This window comes from Puma concolor, chromosome D4 (genome assembly GCF_028749965.1).
Source record: "Puma concolor isolate L17-30 chromosome D4, mPumCon1.1.hap2, whole genome shotgun sequence".
Lineage (NCBI taxonomy): Eukaryota > Metazoa > Chordata > Mammalia > Carnivora > Felidae > Puma > Puma concolor.
In genome coordinates, this window is record NC_141679.1 from 87025679 (window position 1) to 87043463 (window position 17785).

The window sequence follows — 17785 nt, forward strand, 5'->3', positions numbered from 1 at the left end:
GTTCTTCTAGCCTCATTGTTCATCAGACAGTCTGGGGACATGCCTGCCGCAGAGCCTTGGCATTAGCCGTTCCTTCCATGTGAAAGCCCCCTACTGGTCCTCACCTCCTTTAAGCCCTTGCTCCTACATCACCTTTTCAAGGAGGCCTGGTGTCCTCCCTGTCCAGTCCCCCAGGACTTCTTCCCCTGCTGAGTTGTGTTCTCACACACTTACCAGTTTCTCACATATCATGTAATTTACTTGTCATTATGTTTATTGTTTATTGTGTGCCTTCTCCTGTAAGATTGCAAACTCCTTGAGGACAGTCATGTTTTGGTCACCGATAGTTCCCAAGTGTTTAGCACAGTGCCTGGTCTGCAGCAGACACCCAGCACATATTTGTAGAATAAATGAAAACATGTTCTACAGACTCACTACCAAGGTTGGAGAAAACTCCCGAGAGCTCACCATTTTGCACGCTAACATGATATATATATATGTGTGTATATATATATATATATATATATATATATATATATATATATATATGTATATTTTTTTCCCTTATTTCTTTTCCTTTTCAGGTGTATTCCTTGGACTCTGCTGACTCTTTCCAGAGCTTCTATAGTCCCCACAAGGCTCAGATGAAGAACCCAATACTGGAGCGCCTGGCAGAGCAGATTGCAACACTGTGTGCCACCCTGAAGGAGTACCCGGCTGTGCGGTATCGGGGGTAAGGCAGCGGGCCAGTCTGCCTTCAGTGGCCTCTCGTGTGTCCACTGGGCGAGGAGCTTCCTTTTGCCTTGAGATTCCTCTGGCAGTTGTCCTAAGAGGGTTAAGATTTGAGTGTTCTTGCATTTATAATTCTTCCAACGTTTTTGATATTCTCTAAATTTTATTGTGAAATATAGTGCATACAGAAAAGGTCATGAAATATATATATTCAGTTACTTAATAGCTAAATTTGAACCCCTATGTAACCACAACCCAGGTTTCCTGTGGGGTTTTTTTGTTTTTTGTTTTTTTTTTTAGCTCTTTCCAACCTTTAAAAACAAACACTATCTTTGCAGAAGGTGTCCCAGAGTAAGATAAAATACAAGGACAGTTCTCCAAAGGACATATTCCCCAGATTCTATAAAGTCATTCACGTATTACTTACCTGCTGTGTACTTATCCTGAAGACACAGTCCCTGTCCTTAGGAGCCCTGATCTGGAAGGGTAGGTAGCATGCTTACTAACACGTGTGTATGTAAGCTGTGCACACCCAAACTACGGCCCTGCAAGACCAGTGCTTGAGGGCAGTATAAGCTGAGGGCTAGGGCATCCCAAGTGGGGAGAGCCTTTGAGCTGAGAGACCAGAGGTGACATTTAGGCTAGGTCTTGAAGGGCAGGTTCAGATTCCATTAGACCAATGAGGAGTACAGGGCATTTTGTGTAGACAGTTGGCCCTTGCCATTGGAATGTGCAAATGTTTGGCGTTGGGAAAACAAAGGATGAGTTTGAGGAGGGTTGGCAGTCTGGCACAGTGTCTGTGTAGGGCAGTGGGGCAAGATGAAGCCGCTCCTAGAGGCCCCGGATGCCAGGTTTGGGATTGTGTAGGTCAGTGGTTCTCCCTGGGAACCTTTGGGGGATTTGCACAGGGGAGCGAGTGCAGTGCTGTGGGAGTGAGAGCAGCAGTCAGGCAAGGAGACCCAGAAGGGGTGGCCACTGTAGGAGGAGTGGGGGGCCTGAACAGGCAGTGCTGAGGATCAGCATGGCCCCCTGTCCTGCCTGCCTCCTTGTCTGCTGGAATGTGCAGCCATGGAAGAATACCTCCCTCTATTCTTGATGTTTCCTGACAAAAGCCTGTGGAAGTTTAGAAATGGGGGGCTAGGCCATAGCTTCTGACAGGGTAAGGGGAGCTTGGGGTTCATTTGGGAGGAATGGGGCTGGGAACAGAGCTGCTTTAGTGCTGCGCCTGGCCAGGTGGCAGCAGCCACACTCTGTACAATCGGGAGGGGCCCCAGGAAGTGCTGTCAGGCCTGGCCAAGGGGAAAGGCCCACAGGGTCTCACTTGTACCTTTCTGGCTCCGCCAGCAGAGGCGCCTGGTGGCTCTGTCAGTTAAGCACCAGACTCTTGATTTCAGCTTAGGTCATGATCTCACAGTTCGTGGGTTTGACCCTCCCTGTCGGGCTCTGTGCTGTCAGTACAGAGCCTGCTTGGGATTCTCTCTCTCCCTCTCTCTGTGCCCCTCCCTTGCTTGTGTTCTCTCTCTCTTAAAATAAATAAACTTAAAAAATATGTATCCCCTGCAACAAAACAAAACAAGATCAAAGGAAATTTGAATTGTGGGAAGTGAGAGAATCAGGTGGGTCAGGCTCGGACAGGCTGATCACGGGAAAATGGTGGATGGCCGGTACCCTCTGTTGAAAGGTGGTCATTTTTCTGAAGCCAGTTGGAAAGATTACTTCTGTTTTCATCTAGATAGTTGTTTTTTTTTTTTTTAGGTTTATTTATTTTGAGAGTGAGCAAGTGAGTAGGGAAGGAGCAGAGAGAGGAGAGAGAATCCCAAGGAGGCTCCACTCTGTCAGCACGAAGCCCAGCGTGAGCTGAAATCAAGAGTCTGACGCTTAGGGGTGCCTGGGTGGCTCATGTGGTTAAGCGATGGACTTCAGCTCAGGTCATGATCTCATGGTTTGTGAGTTCGACCCCGCATCAGGTTCTGTGCTGACAGATCAGAGACTGGAGCCTGCTTCAGATTCTGTGTCTCCCTCTCTCTCTCTGTCCCTTCCCTGCTCTCACTCTGTCTCTCTCTGTCTCAAAAATAAATAAAGATAAAAGAAAAAAAAAAAAAGTCCGACTCTTAACCGACTGAGCCACCTGGACACCCCTAGTTGTTGTTGTTGTTGTTTTTAAGGAATTAGGAAATCATTTATGTTCCAGGCACTGAGCAAATCTTTTTATTTTATTTGTCATTTGAAATTATATACGTAATACATGACTATATTCTCAGTGTAGAAGAACAATTCAGGTGAAGCTCGTCTCCCTTGACCCTCCTTACACTGTTTGGCCTTCCTCCCTGAGGCAGTCAGTGCCAGCAGTTGGGTGCACGGGCAGCTCACCCTATGTCACTCCTCCTTTGTCAGGGAATACAAGGACAATGCTTTGCTGGCTCAGCTAATCCAGGACAAGCTCGACGCCTACAAAGCCGATGACCCAACAATGGGCGAGGTAAGTCTGGACTTGGTCCACGTGGTTCTCTCGCCGATTGACCATAGTGTTTATATGGCATTCCTGGGGACAGCTTGGTTCTGTTGCTCACAGAAAGTGCCTGGTGCCACCGTTCCTGCACATTGGCCTCCAGGGAGATGCTCAGGCCCTTGGGCAGGATGATAGAGATTTTGCTCAGTGTAGCCGCGGTGACCAACCTGTTTCTGTTTGCTGGGACTTTCCAGTGTTAGCACTGAAGGTCCTGTGTCCTGGTAACCCCCTCAGTAGTACAGTACCCAAACCGGAAAATCAACACCCGTACCATCTCCAGCCCTTAATCCCACTTCACTAGTTTGTGCACCTGCTTGCACGTGTTTTCAGTTCTGTGCAATTATATCACATGTGTAGATTCATAGAACCACCACAGCAATCCAGACAGAGCTGTTCCATCACTGCAAATCCCAGGCCCTGGGAACCCCCTTGGTCCCAGGCCGACTGGATGGTGGGTCACCCTATTTGTAGCCGAACCCAGATGGTACTCTCTTTCATAAGCTCACCTTGGAGCCCAGCCACAGTTTTGGACCTGCTTGAAAGGATGCTCATTATGAGATAGACACATTGGATTTTTGCATGGTGTGACTGGTGTTCTCGTCAAGCAGCAAATGGACTAGTCAGTGCTATTTTAGTAGGTTTTATCTCAGAGTTCACTTCCTGGGGCTGCTTTTACAGGGGGGACAGCCACGCCAGTGGGAGAGGCTGGAGTTGTATGGGTGGCTTGTGAAAGTCTTCCCCTGTGTCCATCCTTCCAGGGCCCAGACAAGGCGCGCTCCCAGCTCCTGATCCTGGACCGCGGCTTTGACCCCAGCTCCCCCGTGCTTCATGAATTGACCTTTCAGGCTATGAGTTATGACCTGCTGCCCATTGAAAATGATGTATACAAGTAAGTGTACACACCCAGTGTGGCTTTGCAGACAAACCAAACGCACCTCTTTCATCCTAGGGAATGCGGGTATGTTGATACAGTCTTGCTAATAAGCCTGCAAGCTTTTCTGTGGGTTCCCCAAGTCCACTTAGCATTAGCAGCCAGGAACTGTTGCCCCTTGTGGGGGAACAAGAGCTTTAGAACTTTAGTTCACGGCTCACATCACCTCAGCTCAGAGCCTGCTTGGAGGTGTTCATATGTTGGTGTGCGCGTGTGTGTGTGCGTGCGCATGTGTGTCTATGTCTGTGCATGCAAACGGATGCATATCTTATTCAGGGTTCAGACTTCTTAATTATAGGTCGTGAAATATGATAATGATAAAATATGTCACCAGAAGTTTCTTACTGACCTTTATTTGTAGAAGAGCTGTTTTCTTCATTATAATAAACATTTTTCTTGGTAATAGTCATCCGAAACTTAATTTCTAAAAACGAGTATTTGTTTCTTTGGAAACAGACTGTATTATTTTCATGTATTTTATTTTATCCTTTATTTTGTAACATATTTTAGTCATAAAGGTAGTGGTTTCAAAATGAAGGTTCTAAAAATATGACTGAATCTCAGTTTTCTTCTCCGTTGGTACCTGTAATTCTTGCTTTCCTTTAGATGTTCGTGATTTCACATGTAAAAATATGCTGAGGACCTGTTGCAGGCAGCTGATTTTAAAACTGAAAATTTAGGTACCACACATTTGCAGATGGTATCCCAGTCCTTCCCAGGGAGGAGTAAACGTGATCTTTGCTTTTCTTTTACGAGTCATTCTGAACCCACCTTTAACCTAACTTGAGCACGTACTAGCTAACCCTGAAGATTTTAAAACAGCTTCAAGTCCATTGCCTTTGATTAGAACTCTGGGTCTCTACCTTCCCGAGAAACTGCACCGTGTCAGTGCTGATGCAGCAGACCTGATACAGACCATGCCCCATCGGATGGTCAGGGGGCCTGTGGTAAAATCCTCCGTGTGACATCTGTCTGCTGAGGACTATAAGCTCTTATCTGTTACAAATCAGAGGGAATTGGATACATTTTGTGGGGACATATCCTCTCTAGGTACGAGACTAGCGGCATTGGAGAGGCCCGGGTGAAGGAAGTGCTCCTGGACGAGGATGATGACCTCTGGATAGCGCTGCGCCACAAGCACATCGCGGAGGTGTCCCAGTAAGATCCCTTTGCTCCATCCCTCCCCAGGGACCTCAGCCAGACCTCAGCCACCCCTGCCGCCCCAGCTCCAGGGCTCACTCCATAGTACAGGGTGAAACCTTTCCCCAGATGGCAGTTGCTAATGTGCACGTTCTGGGCACTTGCACAGAGCTGGTCAGTAGATGAATTTGCCAACATGCTAACCAGTGATGATGACTCCCTTCTGATCTCAGCTCGAGTGACACCAACTTAACTGAGTGAGAAAATCCATTCTGTGTTCAGGTTGCTCTTAAGATTTTTAGAAAACATCTGTAGCTCTCAGGAAATGCTTTATCAACACTGAACATTTAAAGCCGATTCCTTCCATTGAAACGCCCAGATTCTACTACATCAATTTGATTTTCTTTTATATAGCCAGTGTGTAATCTTCTTCCCCTTTTGTCTTACCTAAAATTTCTAAGGAAGAGCTGTGCCTTGAATCTGTGCCTTTCTCTCAAAATGTTTCAAAATGTTTGTAACACCTGAATGTTGTTGTTGTTGTTGTTGTTGTTGTTGTTTTTAATGAGAGAGAGAGAGAGAGAGAGAAAATATCTCAAGCAGAGTCCACGCTCAGCTCAGAGCCGGACACAATCCCACAACCCTGGGATCGTGACCTGAGCCAAAATCAAGAGGCACATGCTCAACCTACTGAGCCACCCAGGCGCTCCGTAACAACAGACTATTTTATAAGACCTTTATGCTATCGAGAACAATTCTACTTTTGCAAAAAGATATTTTCTGGCTGTTACATTGAGTTGGTGATAGTCTTAGGAAATTCACAAGGAAGCAAGAAAATAAGACAGCCTTGGATAGTTCAGTTCAGAAAAGTAGTCCCCAAACTTTTTGGATCACTCAACCTTAGGAAAATGTTGATTCACATTTCCAATATGTGAGTTTATTTATGAATTTACTAGTTTATTCTAATATATATATATTTTACAGTATATACAAAAACACAAATTTGAAAAAGATGAAGTAAAATAAACATAAATAGAAGTACTAATAATTCCTTCTCTTGAATCATCCTGTACACCTCCTCTGGAGATCCTGGTTGAGAATATTGGTTAGGAGGGGCACCTGGGTTGCTCAGTGGCCTAAGCATCCGACTCTTGCTTTTGGCTCAGGTCATCATCTTATGTTCATGATATTGAGCCCTGCATCAGGTTCCGTGCTCACAGCATGGAGCCTGCTTGGGAGTCTCTGTCTCCCTCTCTCTCTGCCTCTTGCTCTTTCTCTCTCTCTCAAATAAACATTAAAAAAATAGAATATTAGGAAAACAGTGTATCCCTCTCTCTCCTCTTCAAAAATCACTGTAAGTACATACCTTAGTGGCAGGAAAAGTCACCATGTATTCCTAAAGGAAGAATCTTGCACCACTAGTATAGGACTTGGTGTTGCTGTGAAACTTAGTTGCCTCCTTCTGTCTTCCAGGGAAGTCACCCGTTCTCTGAAAGATTTTTCTTCCAGCAAGAGAATGAATACCGGAGAGAAGGTAAATGCATCCTAGAGCTCCAGTGCCCTTTAGGCTAATCCCGGTCTTCCCTCTGGGAGCCGGCAGGCAGGACGCTTCCTTGGCACAGGATTAGTGAGCCAGGGGGTCATTGTCCCTGCTTCATCTAATACTGTTTTGTCTTGTTTTTGTATTCAGGATTGAGATCAGGTGCCCCTGTCTTTTGATGTTTATAGAGATCTTCATTTTGTTACTCTGAGGATTGATATTTGTGGTTTTAGATCATGCGTCAGCTTAAGCCAGAAGAACCCTGAAACCTTTTTTAGCTTGTGGTGGAATTAGAACTCAACTTGCCTGGTCCTTTCCTTATCCTGACTGTTCATCGGAGGTAGCTTAGCCATCTTAGTCAAGGGAAATGCACCTCTGATTGTGTCACTCCCTTGCTTAAAACCATCTGGTGACTTTCTGTTCCCAGCAGAATCTAGCCCCACCCGTAGACACACCTTATAGCATTGGGCTATCAGGCCCCCCAGACTCTCAGGTCTGCCCCCCACTCTCTGGCACCCACGGCCTTGCTCCATCCATGCCTGAGTTCCTTGCCTGGGGCTTGCCTTGTCAAGTCCTGGTACTTTGGCTCAGGCATCGTTTTCTCAGGGAAATCCTCCCTGCTCCTCCCTGGACTAATGAGGTACCCCTCCACTGTGCACCCACACTCCTGATTCCCTCGAAGAACACTAATCCTCTCAGTCGGAATGACTCCTCTGCTAGATGGTAGCTCCACAAAGACAAGAATTTCTTGTTTGTTTGTTTGTTTGTTTTTGTTTTTTGTCCTTATATCTCCAGCACCTAACCTGGCATGTGGTAGTAATTCAACAAATTTTTGTTGGATAGAGAGGGATTAGGTGAGTCACATGGTTACCAAGTAAACAGACCCCTGTGACCTGTCAGGATGCACATCCCGGCCCTTTCCCACCTTGTTCCTTCTTTCTACCTGTCTACACAACTGCAGCCCTTCTGCTGGGATGAAATGTGAACTCAGTTTCAAGACTGCTTGAGCTGAGTATGCAGAAGAACAGTGTGGAGAAGAAAAATTGCTCTTCCCTGGCAAGAATTATGCTCTCAGTAACTTTCCAGTCCAATAAATAAAACATAATTGCTACACTTCGGAGTTCAGTTCCCTACCTAGAAGATAGTCATGGTATTTGAATCAATAATTTTTTGAGCCAGAGGCCTGGAAGTCTAAACCCACAGTGATCTCAGGTTTAACAGATTGATTTTGAGAGTTTCCGAGCGTGCACTTGGGAAGTCTGGTGCTGGCTGCTGTCCTGCCCTGGACCTGCCACCCTTGCACAGCCTCTTAGGTCAGGGCCATTAGAGTGAGACCATATGTTTTCCTTTCCCTTATAGACCACCATGCGGGACCTGTCCCAGATGCTAAAGAAAATGCCCCAGTACCAGAAAGAGCTCAGCAAGGTATGACAATCCCAAATGATTGATTTGAATCTTGACTATAATCAACTTCAGTAAGACCTCTCAGAGCCCCACTGCACTGACTGATCCACTGAAATCACAGGTTGTTTTTGTTTTTTTTTTTTTTTCAACATTTATTTATTTTTGGGACAGAGAGAGACAGAGCATGAACGGGGGAGGGGCAGAGAGAGAGGGAGACACAGAATCGGAAACAGGCTCCAGGCTCTGAGCCATCAGGCCAGAGCCCGACGCGGGGCTCGAACTCGCGGACCGTGAGATCGTGACCTGGCTGAAGTCGGACGCTTAACCGACTGCGCCACCCAGGCGCCCCGAAATCACAGGTTTTTAATCAACTTCTGGTTTTATTAGGAAAGGCTGAAAGACCGGACCGACAACTTATTTCCTATGACTTTCTTTTCTCTTCTTCGTCTGTTTTCTCTCTTTATCCTTCAATTCCTCACCTCACGAGCCTCTCCCCTGGGCTGCTTAAGTCTTCTTACGGCGTGGCAGCTGGACTCCACGAGTGTGGGTGACCGAGGGAGAGAGCCAGGAGGAAGTCACTGTGCCTTTTCTGTCCTGACCTGGGGTGTCCTACATCATGTCCTCCACGCTCTCCTTTAGAAGCGAGTCACTGAATCCAGCCCACGCTCAAGGAGAGGGGAATTAAGTTCCACCTCCTAGAAGGAGGGGTAACAAAGGATTTGTGGACACATTGTGGAACCATTATGCCACCCTACCCCCATACAGGATTCCTTCATCTGCTTGACTCCTTTGGAATGCGGTTTGCCCCTACCTCTCCTGACACAGAACTTTCTGGCGTGTTCTGCCATGTTTGTGTTCTGCTTCAATGCACGTTTTACCTCCTTTACGAGGCTGGAGACTCCCTGGTGCATTGCACAGTGCTTATACATAGTAGGTGCTCAGTTTATGCTTCATGCATCCGTGAGTGATTTCTGGATCATAAACTCTGCTTTTTCCTAGTATTCAACCCACCTGCACCTGGCCGAGGACTGCATGAAGCATTACCAAGGCACCGTGGATAAACTCTGCCGAGTGGAGCAGGTAGGACCTTTTCCTTCTCTTTCTGCCATCCCCGTTGACCCAGCTGAATTTTAACATGTGACTTTGAACATCCTGCAGAATCATAGGATAGAGAGATGGGGAAGTCTACTAGATCATGTTGTCTCAACTCTGGAGCCAATGCACTTCCGCTCTCAATGGTAGGGATTAGACTGGTCTGGAATGCTGTGCTGTTTGGATTTTGCATGTCTGACTCTCCACAGGCTCCCTGGAGTGTCTGAAGAGAGATGTCTGGAACTCTGAGCCCTACACTGACAGGGCTGGCTGAGGTTTATATTCCGAGTGTATTTTCCTCCTGTGGTGGCCACACCGGTTTTGGAAACCTAGATGAGAGAAACTAGGGTAGTAGCATGTCAGAAACTCACCACAGCCTCCCTGATCATAAGTAGGACTGAAAGTCAGCAGTTTGCGGTTTGAACTCTGTCTCTGTCACTGGTTTGTTTGATGTGCCTGTTTCTGCTTTGCTTTCCTCATCTGCAAAGGGAAATAACAATGCTGCCATAGTTTCCAGGAGTGTTGTGTGGAGTCACTAATCCTGGCCCTCCGTTCTCCAAGCGAGAACTTCACTCAGCTAGGGTCTGCTTCCATGGGAAGGGAGGGCATTTGAATGTGAAGCCTCAGCAGGAACGAACAACTCAAGTCCTTGGTGTGAAGCTAAGATCTACACCGTCCGGTGTGATGTGACAAGCCAGCTTAGGTTTGTCAGACCTGTCCTGATTTCTTGGCTCTCTTCTAAGGGGCAGTGGCCCCCTAAAAACCCATCAGTCTCACAGCTGATCTTGACAGGTGCAAGGTCCTCTCTAAAAGAACTTGACTGTCCAGAAAACAGGTTATCCCTACATCAGTAAAAGTGAAGTTGGGATGAATCCTTGGAAGAGTATATTTTTTTCAGAATTGCTCCGTGGTATTTGTTGAACCGGTTATGTTTAATTTGACCTTTAGAGAGTATTAGATTTGGGTCCGGCTAAACAAACGGCTGTTGAGGCTGGCAGTGGCTCTGAGAGGTGAGAAGGCCTGGGGGCACCCACCTTCCTTGACCCAGACAGACCTGGGTAACCTCAAGGTCCTGATGGTTATGGACTCGTGGGATCTTAGAGAAAAAGGGAACCTTCAGGCGAGCCCTGTGTGGGTTCCCAAGGGAGTTGCAGCCTTTGGTCTCTGAGAACAGAGTAGAATGGTTGTTGATTTGCTGAGGCTGATGATGTGCCTTCTCCAGCCTGTCGACAGCCGGTCTGACTCTTGCCTGAGTTGGGAAGCGGGGCTGTCATTGTGCTCTCTCTCCTCTTCCTTCTTTGGCCAGCCCTTCTCTCCTCCTTCATCTGCCTGGGTTGGGTTTGCAGGTTCTAGAGCCCTTTTTTTCCTACTCATCTTAAAAGTGGTTGGAGGGGCGCTTGGGTGGCTCAGTTGGTTGGGCATCGACTTCAGCTCAGGTCATGATCTTACGGCTCGTGCGTTTGGGCCCTGCATTGAACTCTGCTGACAGCTCAGAGCCTGGAGCCTGCTTTGGATTCTGTGGCTCCCTCTCTCTCTGCCCGTCTCTCTCAGAGCCATTCACCCTCTGTCTCTCCTTGAAAAATAAACATTAAAAAAAAAAAGTGGGTTGGAAAATTAAAAACAGGTTAAAAAATGCAGAGTAGTTAAAACTCAAAAGGCGTGTCCTTCAGAGCCAAGGGGAAGCACAATGGGGAGAGTCTAGCTAGGCAGGCGCACCTTAAGATGCCAAAGCTCTTCATGTGCGGGACGTGCCACTGACTCGGCCCCGATCCCTCAGCAGAGCTCTGTACCTCTAGAGGCCCCACCGGAACGGAGGCTTGACCTGAGGACGTGGCCCAGGTGCACGGACACTCACCCAAAGGGAGCAGCCTACTTTCAGACAAGATGGCAAAAAAATCAACGATGGTTTCTGTTTTTTGCAAATTGGACCCCGGGGCTGTCATCAGTTCTCACTGGCGCCACGGAACGTAGCGCTAGTGACGCCAGTGCAGATTATGGTGCATTGTGGGAGCAGAAAGGACCTTCCCCAGTGAAGCGACCAATCCTATTTATGGTCTACAATCGTCTAATTGTTACCATCCGTCCAGACTGTCACTGGGAGTGGGGCCAATATGGTGTGTTTTCTGCAGGACCTGGCCATGGGCACGGATGCCGAAGGGGAGAAGATCAAGGACCCTATGAGAGCCATCGTCCCCATTCTGCTGGATGCAAATGTCAGCACTTATGACAAAATCCGCATCATCCTTCTCTACATCTTTTTGAAGAACGGTAGGAACGACGGGCTGGAGAAGAAGGGATAGGTGCTCTCTTGGGCAAGTGAAGTGAGGGAGAAAGAGAAGACAAAGTAGGAAAGCTTAGGAAACACGGAAAGGCGTATTATTTAGTAAGGAAATCCCAGGGGCTCTTGACATTGGGGAAATGAAGGTAAATCAGTTGGAACTAGAATTGAATTCAAGAGTTAAGAAAGGTGAGGCGTCTATGGAAGAGGACGGGTGGGGGCAGGGAGAGCCCACTGACAGCAAAGCCAGTTTGTGAGGGCTTGTCCGCCAGGTGCTTTAACTTGCATCACGTTAGTGCTCTCCACCTTTAAATAACTGATTTTTACCCACATCACAGTTGGGTTACCGTCCACTGTGCAGATGGACACGGAGACTCTTGACTTTGATGTGGGCAGGGGTGGGCAGAAATGGCTGGGAAGCAGAAGACGGATGGAAATACAGACCATGATGGGGCAGTTGCTGAAGGTCACAGCCTGGGACAGAGTGGCTTGAGTGGAATGGAAATCCTGATTTTGTCTTCATCTTCCAGTAAAGTTGATGCGGTGAAGACTCATTTCTACTAATCCTGAGGAGGAGAAGGGGCACCATCCCCCCTCAAGCGATTGGCTCTGCTTCTGAGTGTGTGATGTGCAGTGGCTGGGTGTGGTGACAGGGGTTTTGTTCTCTCAGGCATCACTGAGGAGAACCTGAATAAACTGATCCAGCACGCCCAGATCCCCCCAGAGGACAGCGAGATCATCACCAACATGGCACACCTGGGGGTGCCCATCGTCACTGACGTAAGGGGCCAGTCTTGCATGTGGGGAGGGAGAGACAGAAGGGAAGCTGGCATGTCTTATCTGTTCTCCCCTGAATTACTTAAGGTGGCTTAAGATACATACACTAAACGTTGAGGAAGAGAAAACATAAAATCAGAGGAATAAAGGGATAGATGTAGTAAAATAGAAGTGAAACTCCCAGAACCAAGACGTGCACATCCAGGAGTTGCACAGAGTCATTAAATCTGCGTTGAGCCAGCCCCAGCCCACGCCAGCTTCGTCCCCCATGTCTTGAGCTCAGTCTGGCCGTGTCTTTGCATACCTGGGTCCAGCATCTTCTGTGAGAGCGGGAGCACAGCGCTTAGCATCAAGCGGGTTTGCCACTTGGTTTGTCACTGAGCCAGGCCAGGGCAGGGAAGCCTGACCATGCAGTGCGCTCCAGAAGAGGCTGGGGGCCAGAGGACTCCAGAACTTGAGGAAGAGGCCCGAGCACTCTTTGGAGCTCTCTGCTGGGAACCTTCCCGTGCACCTGCTTCCTGTGAGGAGTCTCTCACTCAGCAGTGCTGTAAAGCTAGAGTTGCAAATGTGCTTCTTTTGGAATCTCAGAGTCGGAAACTTTGTCCCAGAGCCCAGACCTGAGACCTGTAACGGGTGGTTTGGTGTTTTTTGACCCTTGTTCAGGAGGGACCCAAATGGGAATGGATGGCTTACCGATGCACCCCAGGCTGTTGAAGCAGAAACAAAGACCAAGTCTTACACAAAGCTGCCTTTTCTCCTATAATCAAAAACAAAACTTTTTTTTTAACTACCAGGATTTTTTTTTTTTTAATGGAGCTTCTGTGTTTGACCCGCATTTGCCATTTTCCGTGGCTTTAAAGAACCGAGTTTGCTCCAAGGGGCACATGCTGGACTTTTCCAGGAAAACCTCTCCCACTTAGCCTCTGCTAGCGCTGACTCTCTGAAGGGAGTGCTCTGGAGCGATTTCCAGAGGCCAGCAAGGTCGCCGGGGCCCAGGTGACCCGTGACTCTGTCTAATTTTGCGTGTGTTTGTATTCAGTCCACCCTGCGCCGCAGGAGCAAGCCAGAGCGGAAGGAGCGCATCAGTGAGCAGACCTACCAGCTCTCACGGTGGACTCCGATCATTAAAGACATCATGGAGGTCAGCGAGGGAGGGGTGTGAGGATGTGTGTGGGACAGCCTGGGCCCAGAACTCTTCACTTACAGGCCCAGAGGCCTCCAGCTTCACCTGATGTGGGGTGATGGTGACAGCCTGGGGTTATCTGTCCCTGAGGATCTGTACCCAGTCTCGGGGCTCATTTAGGCCCCATAGCCTTGTCCTGAGGGTTTAGGAAGAACAGCCCCCAGAGGCCGCTAGATGCAGATCCCCATGATTCATATGACTTAGCCCCATAGGAGAGACCCCTCAGTGGTGCCGTATCCCAAGAACCAAACACATCCCAGCATCTGCAGGTCACATGAGTCACAAACACCACACTAAGGGTGCGGGTATGGAGGGGCTTTCAGGATTCACCCGAGCCAGCCCCTCCCTAAGCCTCCCTGTCAGTCAGGGACCCCGCCCTGCCAGGCATGTTTCTGCCTCTGCTCTTCTGTTCACATCCATCCCTTGCCTGCAGTGCTGTCCCCTTCCACTTCTGAGCCCTGCCTTCCTTCAAAGTCCCCGTCAGGTCTCACCGTTTGCATACACCGCCCCCGTCTGACCGCCCAGCACCACGGAGCCGCCCTGGACTCCTGTAGCATGTATCGGAGATGCCCTTTACGTATATGTATCTGCTCAGTGTTTGGAGTCAGCTCTTTATACCTTGGCCTGTGCCCTCAGCTGATGTGTCCTCTGGGCATAGCAGGTGTTTTGTATTTGTGAATGTGAGGTGTCCCTCTGCTCCTCGCCTATAGCATGAAGAAACCCTGCTTAGAATCCTGCCCCACTAGATCTCCAGGGTGGGTCTTAGAGGCACCCTGTCCAGCTCCTGCTGTCCACAGGCGGACAAGACTGGGGTCCGGACAACGAAGGGGCTTTCCCAGAATTCCTTTGTCAATCCACGCAGTCCAGGTGTTCTGCTGAATTATGAGTTAAAATAAGTGTATTTTAAATATATATAGTGAGTCAGCTTCCTATTTTTAAAACCCACAAACCAAAGGATGGGTGAACATGAGACATCTAGAAACCAGTTGGATTTCTTTGTAATGTAATTAAAGCCCACCCCTCTGTCTCATTCGCTCCTTTGTTCTCTGCTCCCTTTTCCTACCCGCCCCGCAGTCCCTTGGAGAGACATGTGCGTAGGCTTCACATGGTAGCTGCTAAGAGGAGTGGAGATTTCTAGGCAGCGGGAGGTGCCTAGCTGGCATCCACCCACTAGATGATTAGACCCTTGGAAAACTGAGGATGTAAAGTCTTGTCTTGCATGAGAGACAATGCCTGTGCTGAGTTTCTACAAAACTGGTGGCAAGTGTCAGGGATTTATTGGAATGCAACATTTATAACCTCACACAGATGTAAAAGAAAAGAAAAAAATTGGAAGGGAAGCAAGAAAAATTAATGCACTTTTTTGGTCTTATTTGTTTATTTTGAGAGAAAGAGTGAGCGCTCGCAGGGAAGAGAGAGCAGGAATCCTAAGCAGGCTCCACATTCAGCACAGAGCCCGACGTGGGGCTTGAGCTCACGGCCATGAGATCATGACCTGAGCCGAAATCAAGAGTCGGAAACTTAACCGACTGAGCCACCCAGGCGCCTCGTGTTTTGTTATTTATTTTTTATTTGGGGGAAAGCACAGGTGGGCTAGGGGCAGAGAGAAGGGGACAGAAGATCTGAAGCAGGCTCTGCGCTGACAGGCTGACAGCAGTAAGCCTGATGTGGGGCACGAATTCGTGAACTACAAGATCATGACCTGGGCTGAAATTGGTCCTCAACCACCCAGGTGCCCCTTGTTATTTTTAAGGCTTATTTACTGGGGCTGCTGGTGTCTCAGTCAGTTAAGCACCCAACTCTTGGTTTCAGCTCAGGTCGTGGTCTCACTGTTTGTGAGCTTGAGCCCCGTGTCAGGCTCCGTGCTGGCAGTGCGGAGCCTCCTTAGGATTCTCTTTCTCCCTCTCTCTGCCCCTCCCCTGCTCATGCGTGCTCTCTCTCTCTCTCTCTCAAATTAAGATTAAAAAAAATTTTTTTAATAGAGTTTATTTAGTAATTTCTATACCCAACATGTGACTCGAACTCACAACCCTAAAATTAAAAGTCACATGCTCTTCTGATTGAGCCAGCCAGGCGCCCCATTGCAGTTTTTGTTTGTTTGTTTGTTTGTTTTTTAACTGCAAGGTCGTTAAGGTCTTCTTCATGAGCAGACCTACGGACTTTTCTCCATGTCCATGCTGAGTGCCGTTTTAGGCCCCTGCAGCAGGCAGCAGGGCAAAGGAGCTCTGGTTGTTGCAGATTCGGCCATGTCGCTTTGCCAAGTGACTTGTTCCTTGAATCATCTTGCCTTGGTTCTGTCAGCCCTTCCCAAACAAAAGGCAAGCCTAGTATCTGTCTCTTTTCTTTCCAGGACACTATTGAAGACAAACTCGATACCAAGCACTACCCGTATATCTCCACCCGCTCCTCTGCCTCCTTTAGCACCACCGCGGTCAGGTGAGTGGGAGTCCAGAGCAAGCAGGTGGGAGAAGGGGGACCGTCGCTGGGTGGTTGTCGGCCGCACGGTGGTCCTGGTGTGACACAGCATCCACAAGAACCCTCCCCCGGCTTCTCGCCGCAGCCAGAGTGCAGGCCTGGTGCTTGGAGCAGCCCATGAGGCCCTCCACTCTCCGGCTTCCCACTCCTCTCTGACTCATCCCTTACTCCTCCCGTTTTTCTCTCCACTTCTGCCACGCTAGCCTCCTCCTCTGCCCGTGTCAGGCATACTTCTGCCTCAGGACCTTTGCACTTGGCTTTACCCTCTGCCTCAAATGATCTGTCCCCGTACATTTTCAGGACTTGCCTCTTATCTCCTTGTTTTAACAAGGAGATCTACCTTGTTATCTACCCTGTTTTAACATCGCACTACACCAGTGTTCCTAGCAGCGTTACTCATAATAGCTCAAAAGTGGAAACAACCTAAATGTCCATCAGCTGATGAATGGATAAACAGAACATGGCATACTCATACAATGGAATATTATCCAACCAAAGGAATGAAATACTGACACGTGTTCCACGGATGAAGCTTGGAAACATTGCACTAAGTGCAAGAAGCCAGTCACAAAAGTCCACATGTTGTGTGATTTCATTTGTTTGAAATGTCCAGAATGGGCAAATCTGTAGAGATAGGAAGTAGATTAGTGGTTTCCAGGGACTGGGGATGGGGGTGGGGTGGGGGAATGGGAAGGGACTGCTAAAGGGTATAGGGCTTCTTTTTGGGGTGATGAAATAGTCTAAAATTGATTGTGGTGATGGTTTGCAATTCTGTGACTATACTAATAAGCATTGAATTGTACGCCTTTTTTTTTTTTTAAGTTTATTTATTTGGGGCGCCTGGGTGGCTCAGTCGGTTGAGTGTCCGACTTTGGCTCGGGTCATGATCTTACGATTCGTGAGTTCAAGCCCCCCACATGAGGCTCACTGCTGTCAGTGCAGAGCCAACTTCGGATCCTCTGTTCCCCTCTCTCTCTGTCCCTCCCCCACTTGTGCCCTTTCAAAAATAAATAAATATTTTTTTTTAAGTTTATTTAATTATTTTGAGAGAGAGAGAGAGAGAGAGAGAGAATCCCAAGCAGGCTCACGTACCTGGTGACACTCCATACTTCTGTCCCTGGTTCTTCAACACTGTGGGTTTTCTTAGTTGCCTGTGGTGCTTTCCAGGGTCTGTTTTCAAAAGCTTTTCCTCTTGTTCCCCTCTTTGCCACGCATCTGGAAACCTTCCTGTTGTGCCCTGCGATGGCATCGGAAGGCATTTTGCCCCTAGACTCTCGTTGGCCTCCCTCATCGGTGTGGTCCAGGCTGTTCCCTGGCCCGCAGTGGCATCAGTTACTTTTCCTGAGGTGGCAACCTCAGAGCCAGGTGCTACTCGGTTTTTGTCTGTCAGCAAGAGCTTGACGTGACTCCTGAGAACATTTCAAGGCTGAATGAACATTTGAGCTTGGAACAGGAGCGCCACTAGCTCCAAAGAGGGCATCCCGGGGCACCGGAGTAGCTGGCAGTTCCCAGGATGAACCCTCCACATGTACCTCTCTATCCCCTGCTCCTGCTGTGCCCACCCATCTTTGTCCCCCACGCCCGGCCTGCTGGGCTCACTTTTAGACCTTCCCTTGGGCCCAGGCCAGAGGTCTGTGGCACCTGTGGCATTATGCATCCCCTCTGATGCCAGTAGAGGCCAAATGTTTATTGCCAACATTGGAGCAAAATACGAAATCCCCAGTGTTGCCCTGGCCAGGCCGGTGACG

General features: G+C 48.4%; 1 protein-coding gene across 3 annotated transcripts in view; it reads left to right on the forward strand.

Moving 5' to 3' along the window:
* The window catches only part of STXBP1 (syntaxin binding protein 1), a 74652-nt gene that overhangs the window by 46654 nt on the left and 10213 nt on the right, over positions 1-17785 (forward strand). For all 3 annotated transcript variants that reach the window (XM_086684097.1, XM_086684099.1, XM_086684098.1), the window contains exons 7-17: positions 564-712; positions 3106-3190; positions 3979-4109; positions 5202-5309; positions 6762-6822; positions 8188-8253; positions 9232-9312; positions 11454-11592; positions 12273-12382; positions 13419-13520; positions 15913-15998. In XM_086684097.1, the coding sequence (XP_086540223.1) occupies positions 564-712; positions 3106-3190; positions 3979-4109; positions 5202-5309; positions 6762-6822; positions 8188-8253; positions 9232-9312; positions 11454-11592; positions 12273-12382; positions 13419-13520; positions 15913-15998 (1118 nt within the window). The remainder of the gene's footprint in view (positions 1-563; positions 713-3105; positions 3191-3978; positions 4110-5201; positions 5310-6761; positions 6823-8187; positions 8254-9231; positions 9313-11453; positions 11593-12272; positions 12383-13418; positions 13521-15912; positions 15999-17785) is intronic.